This window comes from Dioscorea cayenensis, chromosome 17 (assembly GCF_009730915.1).
Source record: "Dioscorea cayenensis subsp. rotundata cultivar TDr96_F1 chromosome 17, TDr96_F1_v2_PseudoChromosome.rev07_lg8_w22 25.fasta, whole genome shotgun sequence".
Taxonomy (NCBI): Eukaryota; Viridiplantae; Streptophyta; class Magnoliopsida; order Dioscoreales; family Dioscoreaceae; genus Dioscorea; species Dioscorea cayenensis.
The window spans coordinates 19,913,181-19,933,961 of record NC_052487.1 but is presented as its reverse complement, the minus strand read 5'-3'; the positions used below and the strand labels follow the sequence as shown (position 1 = coordinate 19,933,961).

The 20,781-nt window shown below is 33.7% G+C and overlaps 2 protein-coding genes and 1 non-coding gene across 4 annotated transcripts; 2 read left to right on the top strand and 1 right to left on the bottom strand.

The window, feature by feature from the left end:
* The first annotated feature begins 402 nt into the window (after positions 1–402).
* LOC120280004 (protein HOTHEAD-like) lies at positions 403–5,436 on the top strand. 2 transcript variants are annotated; one of them, XM_039286695.1, is made up of 6 exons: positions 403–540; positions 1,183–1,537; positions 2,337–2,647; positions 3,114–3,499; positions 3,580–4,067; positions 4,923–5,436. In XM_039286695.1, exons 1-6 carry the CDS (start codon positions 444–446, stop codon positions 5,011–5,013), a joined length of 1,728 nt encoding a protein of 575 aa, XP_039142629.1. In that variant the 5' UTR covers positions 403–443; the 3' UTR covers positions 5,014–5,436. The 2 variants fall into 2 exon arrangements, with proteins under 2 accessions (XP_039142629.1, XP_039142628.1); XM_039286694.1 differs by having other exon boundaries at positions 403–546.
* Positions 5,437–10,974: 5,538 nt separating this feature from the next.
* On the bottom strand, positions 10,975–11,526 carry LOC120281229. The gene has a single exon (XM_039288105.1). The coding sequence runs from the start codon at positions 11,524–11,526 to the stop codon at positions 10,975–10,977; it is 552 nt and encodes a 183-aa protein (XP_039144039.1).
* A 4,165-nt stretch (positions 11,527–15,691) lies between these two features.
* LOC120281444 lies at positions 15,692–15,799 on the top strand. Its single transcript, XR_005542584.1, has one exon. It is a non-coding gene; the product is annotated as a small nucleolar RNA R71 (small nucleolar RNA).
* Positions 15,800–20,781: the final 4,982 nt, after the last annotated feature.

Sequence of the window (20,781 nt, the reverse complement as noted above, 5' to 3'; positions counted from 1 at the left end):
GTAACAAGATGTTTTTCATCTGAGTAAATGAGTTCAAAGTTCATCGTTTGCTTTGTTTCTAACTATATTTGTTGTCTTGATGTTATTTACCTTGTCTGACACTGGGCAGGGAGAAAAACAGTCATAAGAAATTCAAATTTATATCAATATTTCAAAACAATTTAAGAAACTTAGAAATATTTCTCTCATTTTATCTTCAGATTTTAAATTTAAACATAAAACTCAAATATAATTAATGTTATAAAATTATATAGGTTGACGAAAAAAAAAAACCATAATGCACGAATGGTCTTCTTCAACTTAAGAAAGGATAAGTTATCTCTTTCAATAGTGGGGACACCAAACTTTAGTTGTATTTAACTATTACCAATAAATTTATCAACAATTTCTCTCTATTAATCTTTCATGCAAAAGCAAAAGGGCATCTAAGACTCTAAGTCACCATGGCTTGTGTCACGGTAGGCAGAACCCTTACAGCTTGGAAGAAGGACGACTTATTTCTCTTTCGTTTCATCTTCATCCTCGTCTCATTATACCCATGTCATGGTATTTCAGTTTATATATATTTTTTTAATATTATTCGTGAATATTTAATATTTATTAGAATATACTTAATATTTACATATATTTTATGATTCTAAATTCAGTATATTATTATTTGATGATGTTATATATAAATGCACACGCAAAAGAAGAAAAAAGTGCAATAAAGAGAGAAAAGGCCTCTATGCCAAGATAGCTTAGAGCAATATGGCTATTTCTTTTTCTTTTCCTCTTCATCCTTATATTATTACCCTCCAATCTACATGACATAGCATTTCATTTTATATATATTTATTAAATCTAATAAACTTGTCTGTTAAAATATATTCAGTATTTTATCAATGATTTTTTAATTTATTAGCATCGAGTTTTTTATATAAAGTGTTTGTTCTATTGAGAAGATGAGTTCGAATTCCAACTTAGTCTAGTGTTATAGAACTTAACTTGTGGGTATCTATCTCTGACATATAACTTATTCATATTTGTCAAATATATATATATTCAATGTTCGTACATATTTAAAATTTTTATATTCAGTATATTATTTTACTAAATTTCTCACCGACTCAAATAGATCAGGATCTTTTATTTTAAAGTCTATATTTGACATTTCTTCACTTATTAAAATAAATCTTGTAGGTAATTTCTCACAAGCAAACAACAAACAACCAAACTTCAGAAATGCAAGTAGTTTTTCAACAATGCCAAACTTACCATATGACTACATAGTGGTTGGAGGAGGAACAGCAGGGTGTCCATTGGCAGCAACACTGTCTGAAAAATTTAGGGTTTTGGTGCTAGAAAGAGGTGGATCACCATATGGAAATGCCAACATCTCACGCTTAGAAAATTACGACATTAATTTGGCACACTCCACACCAACTTCTCCTGTTCAAAGGTTCCTATCAACTGATGGTGTTTTCAATCATAGAGCAAGAGTTTTGGGTGGCAATACTTGCATCAATGGTGGCTTCTACTCTAGAGCTCAGCCTAGGTTTGTGTCTTCTTTGTTTCTTAATTTTGAGATAATAATATTATTATTCATATACCAAGTTAAAGGTTTCTTTTGAGTTGGAAAAAAAATGAGATAACCGACTATTTTATATAGAACTGATCATATTTATGTGTATATTCCTGTGATTAATTTTTTTTTTAATAATATTAAAATGAAAAAGAGAAAAAAAAAATTATAGGTTTGTCTTTATACTCCGGGCATCATTTCTTATGATGCAGCAAATGGTTAATTATGATTGAGTTCACACATAATAACATATCTTAAATGGTATAAACATAGAGGCCTAAAGATAATAATTAGTTTTACAAGGGTAGTTTCATAATGGCATATATATAAAGCCATACAAAAATCACATTAAAAAAATAATTTACAAGACATATATTTAAGAATTTCATATTAGAGATTATATATTAGGATAATATATACTCCATATGGTCATTTTTATTTATCAATTTTAACTAATTCACATGAATTTAAAAAAATCTGTTAAATTAGTTGATAATCTAAAATTTATAAAAAATTATATTAACTTTTCAAAATTACTATTATTTAAAAAATATGATTTAATTGTAAAAGTACATTAAAAGAATGGAACGGAATATTTTTTTAATTTTATAAAAAATTAAACATCTCTTAGCATATATTTTTTATATACATAAAAATTTGAACTCATTAAATTAAGATAATATTTTATTTATTCATAATTAATTCTATGCTTCAAATGTATTAATTATATAGCTGTATAGTAATTTTATAAATAACATTATATTTACGGTAGTTTTGTAAGAAATGCTGGATGGGATGAAGTGTTGGTGAATGAGTCATACAAATGGGTGGAGGACAAGATAGTCTTCTTGAATCCAGCTGCGCCATGGCAAAGTGCAGTGAAGGATGGGTTCTTGGAGGTTGGAGTCACTCCCTTCAATGGATACACCTATCAACATATCAACGGGACGAAGTTTGGCGGTTCAATCTTCGATAATAATGGCTTCCGACACACCGCCGCCGATCTCTTGGCCGCCGGCAACCCTCGAAACCTTGATGTCCTCATTTATGCCAACGCGGAAAAGATCATCTTTGATACAAAAGGTTAGTGTGTTTCTTTATTTCTCTCAACAACGGTGACAATTATTTCAGTTAAAAGAGTTTCGTAAATATGATTTTTTATTACAAGGCATATATGGCATTAGTTATGCCACCCAACGTATACTACATCAGTCTGTTATTAATTAACAGCATGACCGCATTAGTGACTCAATTGAATGTGAATCTCAAATTGAGATACTAATTAATTAATTTTTTTATAATTTGATAATTCAAATAAGAGTATCTAAATAGTTTGGTAACTATTTAAATAATTTTCTCTTTTATTTTTTATTTTAGTACTAATGTGGATGTGGCAATCCACATATTCTCTCAATCTATAATTATGTTTTGAAAAGAAGACTAATTTTTAATTTTTGGTATGGAAGTTAATTGTATTATCACTCGTCTATTATGGCGATAGTGATGATTACCAACTTTGCATTATCAAATTAAACAAATATTTAAACAGGCACAAACTCCAAAGCAATCGGAGTGATCTTCATCGACGAGAATGACAATCGACATGAAGCATTTATCAAAGCAGATGAGCGAAGTGAGGTAATTTTAACCTCCGGCGCGATCGGAACACCGCAATTATTATTACTAAGCGGTGTCGGACCAGAGGAAGACTTACGAAAGATGAATATTACGGTGATACTAAACAATGAGCATGTAGGAAAAGAGATGGCAGACGTCCCATCAAATAACATCCAAATCCCTACACCAGAGCCACAAAAGAAAACACTAGCTCAGGTAGTAGGCATCACTACTGAGGGTTTCTATGTTGAGACCATCAGTGGCATTAGCCAAAATAATGACAGCATCGTCACTGTCAAGAATGGCAATATGTCCGAGGTAATTTTTATTTTAAATTATATGAATAATATTATTCATATTTATCAAATTAACTAATATCAGACTATTATATAATACAGTTAAAAGAGGTATTCCGAGGAGGTTCTATTCACAAGAAGATCATAGGTCCTCTCTCCAAAGGAAATCTCAGCCTGATTAACACCAATGTAACCAGCAACCCGGCTGTTACCTTTAACTACTATGCCGAGCCTGAAGATCTCAGGCGATGTGTCACCGGAGTTAGTTTGTTATTAAAGATTGCGAAAACAAGGCCAGTGATAGAGCTGATGGGGAATTTAAGTTACACAGATGAGATGTTGTTGAACATGAGTGTGAATCTTTTTCCAAATTTGATACCGAAAAGTGGGAATGAGACAAAGTCATTGCCTGAGTTCTGCAAGAGAACTGTGACAACTTTGTGGCATTATCATGGAGGGTGTATTGTTGGGAAGGTGGTGGATAAGGATTACAAGATCATTGGCGTTGGGAATTTGAGGGTGGGGGATAGCTCTTTGTTTGTTGAATCCCCCGGAACTAATCCTCAGGCCACTGTTATGATGCTTGGCAGGTATTTAATTTCTCTAGTCTTTTTATTTTTTATTTAAATAATTTATATGAATTAAAAAAATCAGTTAAAATGGTTGATAACCTAAAATTTATAAAAAAAATTTTAATTAATTTTTTAATATTATTTTTATTTAATAAAAATATAGTTGAACATAATAGTATAAAGTATATTAAATAACCAAAAAAATATTTATGAAGTTAATTATGTATTTATGGCTTTGGTGCAATAATTATGAAGATTAAATATTAGAAGATTTGTAGGTTATCTCTGATGATAATTATTTAAAAAACAGTAATAATTTATCTTTAAAAAAATTCAAGAAACTATATTTGTTTGTAGATCATGTGCTAAGTGTTGGGTAATGGCATGACAAAAGGAAAAAATAATAAAATAAATGATAAATAATTTTGAGGTTATAAGATTGTGCACGCATTTTAAAAAAAATAATAGAACCCAAAAATAAATAGACAAACCCAATAATATACTATAAAATATAGAGATTGTGTTGTCTAAGAAAATTCATAGATATTGTACTTACGAATGTTGGTGCTAAACCATTAGATTGAAATCTAACAGTCTCTAACTCGTCCAAATTTTATTATATAGATAAATATTATTACTGTATTTATAAATAGTAGTATAATAAAAAGTGATTCGTTCAATTTGAACCGTCAAATTATGCTTTTGATACTGTTTATAGCACTGTTAATTTATCCACTTCTCTCTGGCTCTGTGTATATCTTGTTTTTTATCAACCTAGAAAAACATATATATATATATATATATATAATAAAAATACGTTAGAATACTAGTATTATTAGCTTTAATCATTATATTTTATTTTATTATGTTCAGAATGATGGGAGTGAAGATGATCACAGAGAGAGGCAGGCTAGCTAGAGACCATATGCTGTACGGACATGAAGGAAGTGCCAGTAGTAAATAAATTAATAAAAATAATCAGAAATAATATATTATCTATCAATGTACCACAAACATTTTTTTTTAAATAAATGTGGATAAACCACAGATTTATTGAAGAAAAGAATGACAGTACAAAGTAGGAAACTCCTCTCACCAGAGGTGACGAGATACAAAAGACAACATAAGGCAAAGGATAAGCTAGAAAAAGAATCTAAGTAGGTAGAAGACACCGTCTGACATCTCAGGCCTGTCTAGATAGTCAAAAGGAGTGCCTACTCCTGAGCAACATCGGGGTCGGAGTCGCCAGGTGGATTTGAGATTCTAGCGCTAAGGAAGTTGAGCGAGCGCTTAATTTTCTGAGAAGCTTCATTGAGTGATTGCTGATGTCTATCAGCAGCTGTTGAGAACTAAGAAAGAAGCATATTAGCAGTTTTAAAAATAATATTATAAAGCGGTAACGCATTCAAGTGAAAAATATGAGTATTTCGTTCAATCCATATATTCCACAAGATTGCACAAGAGATAAGGTCCCAAAGGATTCGATATTGAGAGGTAAGAGATGGTAACCAAGTGGTCCAAAGTAAAGGGATTGACTGTGGAGAAGAATTTGAATCTAAGACATGAGAGAAAAATGCCCAAATACATTTAGAGAATTCACAGTCGAGAAAAAGGTGGTTCAGGTTTACAGAAGCATTGTGACAGAGGACACAGGTATTTGAGGAATTTTGAATGTTGCAACCTTTCTTGAAAAGATATGTGAGAGTAAGGATTTTGTCTTCCCAGCTAGCCAACAGAAAAGGGTAATTTTTCTAGGGCATTGGATTTTCCAAAAGTAAGAATAATGCGGGCTACGCATTCCACCATCAATAAGAAATTTGTAAAATGATTTGACTATGAATTTTCACTTTTTTCTAGAGCCCAGGTAGGAATGTCATCCTGATTAAGGGAACGGTCATGAATAATTTCTAAAAGAGAAGATAACATATCAGGTGAGGCTAAGGGAAATAAAATCTCTAGATTATTCAGATGTTGTGTAAATTACCTGATAGTTATCCAAGGAGAAGTACATTGAGAAAAAAGAATTGGCCAGAGATCTTTGAGTACAAGTCCAGCATGCCAACAATCGAACCAAAGGGAAGTGTTAACCACAAACACTTCAATAAAATGAAAGCTTCTACTTTGAGTTAAATAAGACAGTTTTACCAGCATACAACACTAGCTTGTTCTTGCCTTTGAAATCATTGCATAAATTTAAATAAATAAATAAATAAATACATAATCCTAGCAGACAAGGTATGGTTTAAACCACACTATTAAAATAAAAAAAATACTTTGTTTGCTTATAAAATGATCCTGCCGGCACCGGCACCATAGCTACCACCTCTTATTTGTTATTTGTAATCTCGGGCATGATGGCTACTTCCGTTCGTATTGCCACGTGCCAACCAATGATTTAAAAATTGGACCGGACCATCCGGTTCAACCGGAAACCGGCTGGTAAACCGGTCCAGTTAATCATCCCAAACAATAAGTAACTAGATCAGGCGGTTCAATCGGTGAACCGGTTGGACCAGAAAGGATGATTTAAATTATTTAAATAGTTTATTTATTTTAAAATTAAACACTTAAACTTAAACCAAATGATTTAATGGTCCCAAAAAGCAAGATACTGTTGGATTATGATTTATATAACGCAAGTATACGCTATCGCAAACAAGTAATATAATGATAAGAGAGTATCGTTCCCACGAGGATTGAGCCTATTAATTACCAAAATTACTAACCCTAATTCTACTTGATTAATGAAATTGAAGAAGTTTAATTTAGAAAATCTAATTCAAGGACTAGAGAGAGAGAGAGATAAGGAGAAATCAATGTCGAGAGATTCTAGGGTTTCCGAGTTCACCTAGACTAATTCCACCTAGATCACCTAATTCAATCAATCAATGTTTGTTTCTTATATTGTCATCAAATTTCTCTAAATTACATATTGATCTTTCTCAAGCATCAATAGCATATTCCACTAGATAAGTTAACATCATCTCCGAGATAGCTGTGAACCTATGGAACTCATTAAGCTCTAGAAATTTATAATGATGCATACAACCTCATAAATATCTCTATCTTATGATGATTGTATAATATTTCAACCAAGACCTAATTCAATTATCACCTCTCGGTCTCAAATCAAATTAATAATCATGCAATTGGTGATCAAGCAATCACAAGCATTAAGCATAGATTAAAAATATCCAACATAGTCTTGAAACAAGCATCAATTAAATTAAACAAAAGATGAATCTAGGGTTTTCATAGTCCGGCTACATCGTAGCCCTAGAAAAAAAGTATTTAGAACATAATGATTGCAAAGTTTCGACATATTAACAAGGTTCATAATCAAATAAACAAAGAAAAAACTAAAAACTAAAGCCTGGCAATGAATCCGCGCCGAAACTTCGCTCCCGATCTCTTGATCTCCAAAATTCTCCTCCCTTTTCGTCTCAACCCCTAGCCCCTTTTTATAACATAAAAAAATCGGGGTAGCGCCTAGGCGCTAAAGACTGTAGCGCCTAGGCGCTATACTTTCTGTTTTGCACCTCTTGATGTTGTAGCGCCTAAGCGCTGCATGCTAGCGCCTAGGCGCTAGATTTTCTGTTTTGCTCTTCTTCCTCCAATTTTTGTGCCTTTTACATGTTCTTCCTTCAAATCATTTTCTTTCTTTCCTACAATGCAATAACAATAAGATTAGGAGTAAAATTGGTTCAAAATAATTCAAATTTAATTCATTATGAGTTAAAGAAGGTCTATATATTAAGTGCAAATTATACTCATCAAATACCCCCAAACTTAGAGTTTTGTTCGCCCTCGAACAAAAGAAAGAGAAAGAAAAATATCATGAAACAAAGCACTATGATTAACAGCAACATTAAGTGAAACTCCGGCCTCAAAGTTGGATTTTTCAAACCCATAAAAAGAAATTTTAAGCACGGTCTACTATTTCAACTAGAGAGCAAATCTTACTCCATTTAAGGTTCCATGTGTGTGTGTGTCCAGTCTTTGCTACTTCGCTATCCTTGAACTCTTGTTCATTTATGCAAAAATAAGAACCCACCAAACCTCTAATTGAACCCCCAAACTTATTTAATTAAATATATTTTTCATCATTTTTTTTTTTTTTATAATTCCATCATCATTTTTTTTTAAACAGTAGCTTTCACACATCCTTTGAGGTAGCCCTTTCTCCCAATAGGGCATACTTAGTATCCGACTTTTCAGAAGTGGCTTCACACATCAAAGGTGGTAGCTCTTTCTGCTTATTTAAAACAAATGATCTAACTAACTAATTCTAGGGTCTTTCAAGGCTTTAGTAAGCTCCTAATTTGCATAAATGATCTCTAAGTATTTGGACAACTTAGTAAGCATAACTGGGATGTGCTAAGAGTGTAAAGGAACCAAAAAAATAAAAGCAACACAAGCACTATAGTCAAAAGAGACACATCTATTGTTTTTCATGGATTAGAAAAACCACTAGAATTTTTATCATCGGCCATCATTGTTCCATAAACCAAATAACTCTTTCTCTTTTAAACACCACAAAAATACCCCCAAACTTAGAAGAAGACATTGTCCTCAATGTAAGCAAAGAGAAATAAATAAATAAATAGAAAGTACAAAAATAAAAAGTAAAAAAACTCCCTTGAATGTCTCAACTAGCATCCTCTTCATTGTCATTATTTGGTGGTGGGTGTTCGTGGAAGGTTGGGGCTGATGGAAATTGAACAGCATTGGGTCCTGTGTTGAGGCCACATTGATTGAACAACTGCACAAGACTAGAGTTAAATGCCACTTGATAAGAAAAAAATTGTGTTAACTCTTGCCTTTGGTTTTCTACTTCCCTTTGTAAATTATCAAATTGGTCTTCTATGGACTTACGAGATTTAGAGGAAGGGTGCTTTGGTATGCAAGGTGGCCTAGAAGAGCTAGCACCTGTGTTACTTGCAAGTGGTGAATCCCAACTTTTCAATCTTGCTATAAAATTCTTATGGATGAGACTCTTAGGATGTAATAACTCTTCATCTTGTTGCCATGTAACACCAGCTTCTCTACATAAGGCGGTAATTAAAGAAGGATGTCCTAAACCGCCAGTTGTTGAGGCTCGTCTAGAGTGTCTAATGGATTGTTGAATGATTCTTCCGACATCAATTGATTTACCTGTGACAATAGCATATAGCAAAATTGCTCTATCTTTATTAACATCACTATAATGAGTCACAGGTTTCAATTTGGCTCCAATGAAGCTAAGCCAAGCTTTGTTAAGGTTATTTAATTCAGAAGTTTGAAAGGATAGAGGGTCATCTCCTCGCATAGTCCATTGAGCCCCTGGTCTCCCAATAGTTTCTAGCACTTGTTCTAAATTTAATTCATCGTTGATATAAGTGCTATATTCATCATTGTCAATATTCGGGAGTTTATAAAATCTATTGATGGTGGAATAATCAAATTTCACTAGTTTCCCCCTTACAATGACACTTAAACTAGATTCATCCATGTTTGCATAGAATTCCCTTACTAAAGAAACAACTGCGGCTTCTGGTTGTTTAACAAAGTCTTCCCATCCTTGATCCCTAATAATTAAAAATATTTCACGTTGATTAGAACAACACGGCTTTAATCCTCGTTCAGGGATTAGGTTTCTCTTGACTACCGACTCATGATATCTCTTTGATGCTTCAATATCGACAAAACGATGATGATCAAATAGTTCGGATGAAGTGGAAGCTCTATGTCTTTTAGGAGCCATGGTGATGAATAATTATGTGTCTAGGGTTTTATAGTTAAATTCTTGAATAAATACCCCCCAAACTTGAATTCAATCGCAATTCAAACAATTCACCACAAACATATTATTTAAATTAAGCATATCAAAAGCAATTCCACTCATAATGATGATTTTTCACAGTTTTTTTTTTCACATAAAAACCCAAAGAGTTCCTTAAATCATCATGCTTCAATTATTGCACTGGAAATCATGATCTTATACAAATTAGGCATGATGGAATGTAGCAAAAGAACACTAAAAAGAGATTACCTTGCTTGGAGAAAAAGAAACATGAATATTACCAATGGAATCCCCTCAAAACTTCCAAGTTCTCCTTTGATCGGCACAAAACACCAACAAGATGAAGATCGAACACCAAGATGTCATAGATTTCAAAGGATTGAAAGTAAATAAGAGAAGAGGTAAAGTGAGAAGGAAGAAGAGAAAGTGAAAGGCTAGGGTTTTACTTTTTACCTTTCAATTGGTTTAGGGTTTCATTATTTAATATAGATATAAATATATATTTTTTTTTTTAAATTCGGGCGAGAGCCTAGGCGCCAGAATCACAACGCCTAAGCACTAATATCTCTGTTTGGAATGTGCAAAGTGGCGCACATATTCATTGCCTCCTAAACTTAGGTGCTAAGACAGTAGCGCTGAGGCGCTCCACAACCTCAGCCCCACATTGAATATATTTATCACTTTTTTTTTTAAGAAAATAAAAAAAATAAAATAAAATAGACACATGGCGCTCAGGCGCTACATATGTGGCGCCTGAGCGCCCCACTTTCTGTCTAGACCTTTAAGGTTTTTGATTAATTAATTATTATTTATTTATATTGTTTTTTTTAACACTTTTGACACACCTATAAGATAGCTAGAATGAAAAAAATAAAAAATAAAAATAAAAATAAATAAAATAAAATAATAATAATAATAATAATAATTTTTTTTAATAATAATAATAAAGAAAAATAAAAAAAATAATAATAATAATAATAATAAAAAATAAAAATAAAAAAATAAAAACTAGCACAGGTTCAAAAAAATAAAGAAAAAAATAATAATATAAATAAAATAAAGGATTAGAAATGCCTGGGTTGCCTCCCAAGAAGCGCTTGGTTTATTGTCCCTCGACTCGACTGACTTCTCTTTATTTATTTTTTATGGTGAGTTAAGGACGATATTCGTTTTGTCTTTGTCAAAATTTCCCTCAAAATATAGCTTTAATCTCTGTCCATTAACTTTGAAAGCTCCTTTTTCGGGTTGATTGATCTCCACGACCCCATAAGGAAACACCTTGGTGATGGTGAATGGTCCAGACCACTTTGACTTAAATTTACCTGGGAATAGTCGCAACTTTGAGTTAAATAAAAGTACCTGTTGTCCTGGCAAAAAGTTTTTGCGCAAGATGAATTTGTCATGCCAAGCTTTTGTTCGTTCCTTATAAATTTTTGCATTTTCATAAGCTTCATTTCGAAATTCATCGAGCTCATTTAATTGTAAAATACGTTTCTCTCCTGCTGCTTGCATGCTCATATTCAACTGCTTCATAGCCCAATAAGCTTTATGTTCCAACTCAACAGGAAGATGACACGCTTTACCATAGACTAGCCGATATGGGGACATTCCAATTGGTGTTTTAAAAGCAGTGCGATATGCCCATAATGCATCATCTAGTTTCTTAGCCCAATCTTTACGAGAATTGCTTACCATTTTCTCCAAAAATCTGCTTTTTACTTGTCGGTTAGATATTTACGCTTGTCCATTGGTCTCATGGGTGATATGCTAATGATGTTTTATGTTTGACTCCATACTTCAATAATAGGGATTCAAATGGTTTTGTTGCAAAAAGTGTGAACCTCCATCACTTACTATTGCCCGTGGAACACCAAACCTTGTGAAAATAAACTTTTGAAGAAAATTGCACACCACTTTACCATCATTTGTATGAGTTGCTATGCTTCTACCCACTTGGATACATAGTCGACTGCAAGCAAGATGTACTTGTTATTATATGACGAAGGAAAAGGTCCCATAAAATCTATGCCCCATACATCAAACAGTTCTACTTCAAGCATGTTCTTCAAAGTCATTTCATTCCGCTTAGAAATATTTCCCATTCTTTGACAGCGATCACAAGAAGTGACAAAAACATGAGCGTCTTTAAATAAGGTTGGCCAATAAAAATCTCGATCGAAGAATTTTTTTGCATGAGTTCATTACCCCCAAAGTGTCCTCCACACTCAAGTGTATGACAATGATTCAACAAATCTTCCATCTCTTCTTCGAGAACACAACGCCTTATGATTTGATCGAGACAATGCTTGTACAAAACTGGTTCCTCCCAATAATAATGCTTCACATCGAGAGAAACTTTTTTTCTTTGTTGGTATGACAATTCGGGTGGAAGAATATTAGTCGCAAAGGTAATTTACATAGTCGAGATACCATGGAGGCCGATTATGAGATACTGCAAGTATTTGCTCATCTGGGAAATTATCACCAATAGGCACTTCTGATGGCAACATGTCATTAGCTAACTCTAGTCATGAAAGATGATCTGCAATGAGATTCTCTGAACCCTTCTTATCTCTGATCTCCAAATCAAACTCTTGTAATAATAACACCCACCGAATAAGTCTTGGCTTTGCATCCTTCTTTGCTAAGAGATATTTAATTCTTTCGAGTGATCGAGTAAAAACAATAACTCTGTTCCCAATCAAGTATGGCGGAATTTGTCAAAGGCAAAAAAACGATAGCCAATAATTCTTTTTCCGTTGTTGCATAATTAAGTTGTGCCTCATTAAGGGTTCGACTTGCATAGTAGATGACATGGAATACCCGATCAATACGTTGTCCAAGAACAGCTCCAATTGCATAATCACTTGCATCACACATCAGTTCAAATGGTAATTCCCAGTTTGGAGTCACAACTATGGGTGTTGATACTAATTTGTCCTTCAAAAATAAAAGAAAGCCCGTTTACATTCTTCATCAAACACAAAAAGAGACTCCCTTCTCAAGAAGATGAGATAATGGCTTGGCGATCTTGGAGAAAATCTTTGATAAACCTTCTATAAAAATCCGAGCATGACCAAGAAAACTCCGAACTCCTTTAACTGATGTTGGGGGTGGTAACTTTCCAATTGTTTCAATCTTTGCTCGGTCAACTTCAATGCCTTTGGATGAAATTTTGTGACCCAATACTATACCCTCACGAACCATGAAGTGACATTTTTTTCCCAATTCAGACACTAAGTTGGTTTCTTCACATCGTTTCAAAGACCAATTGTAGATTATCCAAGCAATTGTCAAATGAGCTTCCAACAACAGAGAAATCATCCATAAAAACTTCAATTATATGTTCCACCATGTCAGAAAAAATTGCCATCATACATCTTTGAAAAGTGCATGGCGCATTACATAGTCCAAATGGCATCCTTCTGAAGGCAAATGTGCCATATGGACATGTAAAGGTGGTCTTCTCTTGGTCTTCTGGAGCAATGGCAATTTGATTATAACCTGAGTAACCATCTAAGAAGCAATAATATTCATGTCCTGCCAATCGATCTAACATTTGATCAATAAAAGGAAGAGGGAAATGATCTTTTCGTGTGGCTTTATTTAACTTCCTGTAATCGATACAAACTCTCCAACCAGTTATTGTTCTTGTGGGGATCAACTCATTGTTTTGATTTTTGACCACTGTCATTCCTCCTTTCTTAGGCACTACTTGCACTGGACTCACCCATGAACTGTCTGAAATTGGGTAAATTACCCCAGCATCCAACCACTTTAATATTTCTTTTCTGACCACTTCTTTCATGGTCGGGTTTAACCTTCTTTGTGCTTCTATGGATGGCTTGTTATTATCTTCCAAATAAATTCGATGCATACACATAGATGGTCGTATTCCTCTAATATCAGCTAATGACCATCCAATTGCTGATTTGTGCTCCCTCAAGACTCTCAATAGCTTGTCTTCTTCTTTAAGAGAAAGTGATGATGAAATAATCACCGGTAGGGTAGTGGATTCTCCCAAATATGCATAACGGAGATGTGTTGGTAAAGGTTTTAATTCAAGAATTGGTGGGTTGTTAATAGATGGAATGAGACATATAGGATTTTTGTCCCTAATGGTTCAAAGTACTTCCTCCTATTTGGCTCAAAAAGAATCCATCCACTCTAGATATTCTTTTCACCTCCATCTCTTCTATATCATCAATACACTCTTGAGTTAGTCGGCCTCCAAGGAATCTTGTAATTTCACCGAGTTTGGTAGTATTACCGCATATCATCAATACGAAAGCAACAATCACTTGCTTGAGGATATTTAATAGCATCAAAAAAACATTGAAAGTCACTTCTTCTTCTTGGACCCAAGACATAATTCCCCCTTTTTGCACATCAATAAGTGCTCTCCCGAAAGAGCTAGAAATGGTCCGCCAAGCGAATTGGAATATCTTTTATCTTCTTCCATGTCAAGTACAATGAAATCAGTTGGAAATATGAACTTATCTATCTTGACAAGAACGTCTTCAATTACTCCCCTGGGATGCTTCAATGAACGATCTGCTAGTTGCAATGTGACTGTAGTAGGCCGCGCTTCTCCCAAGTTAAGCTTCTTGAAGATTGATAAGGGCATTAAATTGATACTTGCTCCCAAATCACATAATGCCCTCTCAAACACCACATTCCCAATCGAGCATGGGATGGTAAAACTGCCTGGATCCTTGAGTTTGGGTGGCAACTTCTTTTTGCAAGATTGCGTCGCATTCTTCGATGAAGTGCGATCTGCCTCATAATCCTTAAGCTTCCTTTTTGTTTGAAAAGAATTTCTTTCATGAACTTCACATAGCTTTAGCATTTGTTCAAGAGCTTCGACGAAATGGGATATTAATGTGAAGCTTCTTGAATACATCTAAGAATTTAGCAAACTGCCGGGTCAAGTTTATTCTTCTTCATGTCGAGGAAAGGGGATTCTTATAAATCTATCTTGAGATAATGGTGCTTCAATCGGAGCTTCAGATTTATTGTGTTCACGGTTATCTTGATCATGCTTCTGATCTACAGACTCAGACTTTTTCTCTGGCATCTTCAATTCCTTTCCACTCCTCAAAAGTAATTGCACTACATTGTTCATTGCCACTCTTTCTTGGATTTGCCTCAGATGTGCTAGGCAAGTTTCCTTGTTGTCTCTCTCGTTAGCATACCGCCATTTGACTTAACCGAACCTCCAAATTCTCGATTTGTGCGGGATCGATTTTTGCGAGGCTAGTGCGAGTTTCATTCATGAACTGCGTTTGAGTTGTAGCTAATCGAGCCATTGCTTCCTCCGATTTATTTTTCTTCTCTTGGGGTGGGTTGCTCTGCTCCTCGCATGGTTGAGTTATTTTTTTCCAAGACAGAGTTAGGATGATTCCGCCATCCTGGATTATACCTATTGGAGTAGGGGTTATCTTGTTGCCTATTGAAATTCCCCACATATTGAGCTTGCTCTACTATCATCATTTGCGAAAAAGAATTACCAGCTGGACATTAAAAGCTTTGATGAGGCCCATTACACATTTCACATGCCAGAGATGTAGTCTTTACTCGCATTTGCTAGCAAATTATTATTCATGAATCGCTTTGAGAAAGCTGCTATTTGGGTTGAAAGGTTGGTAATAGCATCTATCTCATGTACTCCACCCACCTTCCTTGGCATGTTTTCAGCTCATTAGGCCATTGATAGTTGTTAGCAGCCATATCTTCTAGCAATTCATATGCCTCATCAATAGTTTTTTTCATTAAAGCTCCACTGCAGATGCATCCACTAGTGTTACGGTGGTGTCTGTTCGAGCCTTGGTAAAAATTTTGAATTTGCATCCACTTCTGCAACCCATGATGAGGACATTTCCTTAATAATTCCTTGTATCTTTCCCATGCCTCATATAATGTTTCGCCTTCATATTGAGCAAAAATTGTTGATTTCAATCCGCATCTTTTGTCTGTTTTTGGTCAGTGGAAAAGAATTTGGCAAGGAATTTCGAACAAGATCATCCCATGTCATAATGGAATCGGTGGCAATGAATTCAACCAGTTTCTTGCTTTATCTCTTAGAGAGAAAGGAAATAGACGTAAGCTGAACCGCTTCATCGTCCACTCCATTATACTTTAAATGTATCACAAACTTCAAGAAAGTTCGCGATATGAAGATTGGGGTCTTCATTAGGTAGCCCATTGAACTGAATTGCATGAATCATTTGAAGAGTCACCGCTTCACTCAAAGTTGTTCGCTGAATGACCGGCCGCCTAATCGCGAGTTGAATGCCGCTGATGGCATCGTGATAATCACGTAAAAACCATTGGTTGATTGACCACCATTGGATTATTAAATACTTGCTCATTTGTCGGTGCATTGTCCCCGACTCTTGCTTCCTCGAGATTATCCATAGCTTCTGGCGATTGATTATTTGTAAGTCTTTTCTCCTTCCTGTTCCTCGCGACACGTACGTTCTATTTCGAGTCAAAAGGTATGAGACTTTCAAGTACCAAATTTTTCGCATTCAATTTTAACAATTTTGATTAAAAGAGAAAAAGAAAAAAACAAATCAAGAACGATGAATTATTGTGTGAAACTAGAGTTTTTTTTTTTTCTTGATATTAATAAAGAACACAATCCCCGGCAACGGCGCCAAAAACTTGTTGATTATGATTTATATAACGCAAGTATACGCTATCGCAAACAAGTAATATAATGATAAGAGAGTATCGTTCCCACGAGGATTGAGCCTATTAATTACCAAAATTACTAACCCTAATTCTACTTGATTAATGAAATTGAAGAAGTTTAATTTAGAAAATCTAATTCAAGGACTAGAGAGAGAGAGAGAGATAAGGAAAAATCAATGTCGAGAGATTCTAGGGTTTCCGAGTTCACCTAGACTAATTCCACCTAGATCACCTAATTCAATCAATCAATGTTTGTTTCTTATATTGTCATCAAATTTCTCTTAAATTACATATTGATCTTTCTCAAGCATCAATAGCATATTCCACTAGATAAGTTAACATCATCTCTGAGATAACCGTGGAACCTATGGAACTCATTAAGCTCTAGAAATTTATAATGATGCATACAACCTCATAAATATCTCTATCTTATGATGATTGTATAATATTTCAACCAAGACCTAATTCAATTATCACCTCTCGGTCTCAAATCAAATTAATAATCATGCAATTGGTGATCAAGCAATCACAAGCATTAAGCATAGATTAAAAATATCCAACATAGTCTTGAAACAAGCATCAATTAAATTAAACAAAAGATGAATCTAGGGTTTCATAGTCCGGCTACATCAGTAGCCCTAGAAAAAAGTATTTAGAACATAATGATTGCAAAGTTCGACATATTAACAAGGTTCATAATCAAATAAACAAAGAAAAACTAAAAAAACTAAAAGCTCAGCAATGAATCCGCGCGAAACTTCGCTCCCGATCTCTTGATCTCCCGAAAATTCTCCTCTCTTTTCGTCTCAACCCCTAGCCCCTTTTATAACATAAAAAAATCGGGGTAGCGCCTAGGCGCCAAAGACCCGTAGCGCCTAGGCGCTATACTTTCATTTTGCACCTCTTGATGTTGTAGCGCCTAAGCGGCTGCATGCTAGCGCCCTAAGCGCTAGATTTTTCTGCTTTTGCTCTTCTTCCTCCAATTTTTGTGCATTTTTACATGTTCTTCCTTCAAATCATTTTTCTTTCTTTTCCTACAATGCAATAACAATAAGATTAGGAGTAAAATTGGTTCAAAAGTAATTCAAATTTAATTCATTATGAGTTAAAGAAGGTCTATATATTAAGTGCAAATTATACTCATCGAGATACCAACAATTAAAGCCCCAAAAAGTCAAAGGCAAAGAATCAAAAACCAAAAAACAAGATGCCAAGTTGCCAGTTGCAAAAATATTAATCATATTATCATTAATTCATTATGGTTAACTACTTAACTTATAGCTTTACACAAATTGGTACTAAATCATTAAAGTTAAAGTGTTAAACACTTAAAGTCTTTAACTAAACTGAACACTTACATGACCTAAAAAAAACTCTTCTCGGTCCAGACCATCCCCATCAATCGTGCATCCCGCTGATCTCTCTTCGTGAAGCCGATGGCCGATCGACCTCCTTTATCTTCATCTTTTAGCCAACGGCCATGATCTCTCCTATACTAGGTAACTGGTTATAATGGTGTTCTGATTGATGATTTTACAAAGTCATTTTATTGGTTATAATAGCACTAGGTAACCGGTTGTGATATTTAAATTTCCCACTGTTTAATGAAAACATTAACATAACAAGGTGACCTCAATTTTTCTTAGTTTCTATCATTGGGCCATATTTAATTATTTATATATAATCAGTAAGAGGATAGCTCATTGCTCATTTATCACATTCTCTTATGTGTTTGTATGTGATGCAGGATTTTGGATACTTAAAAAAGTTTGTCTTCTTTTTAGTTTTAGTATTATAGTCTTTTATAGATTTATTGATGCTTTGATTTCTTGGAATCTTGAAATGGTTCTCCTAATGTGATTTAGAGTGTTTCATTTAATTTATTTTTAGCCTAATTTGATTGAATTACATTGTTTTTGCACATTTTAGCCTAATTATTGTTTTTAATTAATTTTTAAATAAATATCGGCCAATTCAACCAGATTCGTAGTTCAATCAATTCAACCGAAATCGGTTGCCTAACCGGGTCGACAACTGGTCCGGTTATTAAAACATTAGTGTTAACCACAAATTCGTCAGTATGAATTAAAGGTCTAGCTCAAATTTCAAGCAAAGGCTTGGGAACACTGAAGCCCACAAGCTAATAGAATAGGTATAATACCCTAATTGATCCCTCTACTTTTCTCTCTCTTTCTTTTTAGTCCCTCTACTCAAAAATGCTCCCAACTAGTCTCTCTACTTTTGAAAATATGCCCACTTAGTTTGAAATGCTCCCAACTAGTCCCTCTACTTTTAAAAATGGCCCAACTAGAGGGATTAAGTGGGCGCATTTGTAAAAGTAAATGGACTAGTTAGGAGCATTTCTAACTAAGTGGGCACATTTTTAAAAATAAAAGGACTAGTCGGGAGCATTTCTGAGTAGAGGGATCAAAAGGGAAGAGACAGAAAAGTACAAGAACTATTTTGGTGACTATACCAATAGAATATGTAAAAAGAAGATGGAATATCAGTGGAGTAGCCCCCAAATATTAGCTTGATTCATCCCCGGGAGATTCTGAGATAACAATTGATGGAATACGCGCTTTTATTCGAAGCAATTGCTCGTATTTACAATTTTAATGTCAATCCATGACGCCAAGTAATCAGTGTTTTCAATTTCGAGATAGAGAGGGGCCACATCATCGATGATGTTAGTACAAAACATCATTCAGAAATCTTGACCAGGATTAAAGTCTAAATGCAATACAAGAAAATAATTTTTAAAAACAGCTTTTTTCCATTTCTAGTCCATTGCTAATTTAATTAAAAAACATATTAAAAACGGAATTTTTTCTGTTTCTAAAAATCTTGTTGCTCATCAATTAGAAATGAAACTAATAATGTGTTTCTAAATTTAAAAAAAGATTAAAAACATAATTAAATATTTTTTAAATTCTGAAACAGATTTACTTTCGTTTCAAAACCATTTCTAAAGTTTCAAACGGATTTGAAACAAAAAATATATATATAATTATAAATATTGAAACAAAAATAATTTTATTTATAATCCGTTTTTAAATATAAAAAATAAAAAGTATTTTAAATGAGAATTAATTTATATATAGGAAAATAAAATTATTGTTTTATTTCATTAATTAATAAAAATAACAGTTTTTTCAATGAATTTGTTTAACCAAAATCTAAATTAATAATTATATATATAAGTAATTTATGAGTTTTTAAAATACTTTTAAAAACAAAAATATATTTTTCACAAAATATAAAATTAGAAATGAACTTAGAGTTTGTTTCTAATTTGATTCTAAGTTAGAGACGGATTAGAAACGGAGTCAAATTCCGATTCTATTAGAAACGGAATATAGTTCCGTTTCTAATCTATTACTAATTAGTAATGGATTCCGCTTTTCTAAATTTTAGTTTATGATTCATCAGTTTCTTGTAGTGCACTATTAATGTCTATATTTGATCAGGATCTTTCATTTTAACATTTGACATTTCTTCACTTATTAAAAATAAAATCTTGCGGTAATTTGATAATTTCTCACAAGTAAACAACAAAGAATCAAACTTTGAGAATGCAGTAGTTTTTCAACAATGCCAAAACTTACCATATGACTACATAGTGGTTTGGAGGAGGAACAAATAGGGTGTCCATCATGGAGCCTATTATCGTCAGAAAAATTTAGGGTTTTGGTGCTAGAAAGAGGTGGATCACCATATGGAAATGCCAACATCTCACGCTTAGAAAATTACGACATTAATTTGGCACACTCCACACCAACTTCTCCTGTCTCAAGGTTCCTTTTCAACGCGATGGTGTTTTCGATCATAAAAGCAAGAGTTTTTGGGTGCAATCTGAGTAAATTTTTAGTAGGTCACTAAAGCTTTTGCTCATTTTCACTTTGATCATCGAACTCTCAGTTTGATCGATTTGATCACTCAACTTTAATTTGATTTTATGGGTAGTAAATCATGGGATTCGCACACGACGAATGATGTGGCTTTTTCAATAACATAAACACTCTCCAATAGACTTCATAATGTGTCATGGTGAGGACTAATTCGGATTTTCAGACAACCATGTAATCAGTTGGCGGTTGAAATCCTTGATTTATTGCCTGATGAAATCAAATTAAAGTTTAGTGACTAAATTAATATAAATTGAAGTTTGGTGATCAAAGTGTAATTGAGCCAAAGTTTGCTATGATCTAGTATAAAGTTATTTATATATGCAAATTAAAGTTTTAGTAATTG

Bases quoted from the DNA above. Each gene is read 5' to 3' on its own strand.
- LOC120280004 (XM_039286694.1), top strand. From the start codon at position 444: ATGGCTTGTGTCACGGTAGGCAGAACCCTTACAGCTTGGAAGAAGGAC. The intron at 547-1,182 runs GTATTTCAGTTT...TAAATCTTGTAG, and splicing joins CTCATTATACCCATGTCATG to GTAATTTCTCACAAGCAAAC. The intron at 2,648-3,113 runs GTTAGTGTGTTT...ATATTTAAACAG, and splicing joins GATCATCTTTGATACAAAAG to GCACAAACTCCAAAGCAATC.
- LOC120281229 (XM_039288105.1), bottom strand. From the start codon at position 11,526: ATGGTAAGCAATTCTCGTAAAGATTGGGCTAAGAAACTAGATGATGCA.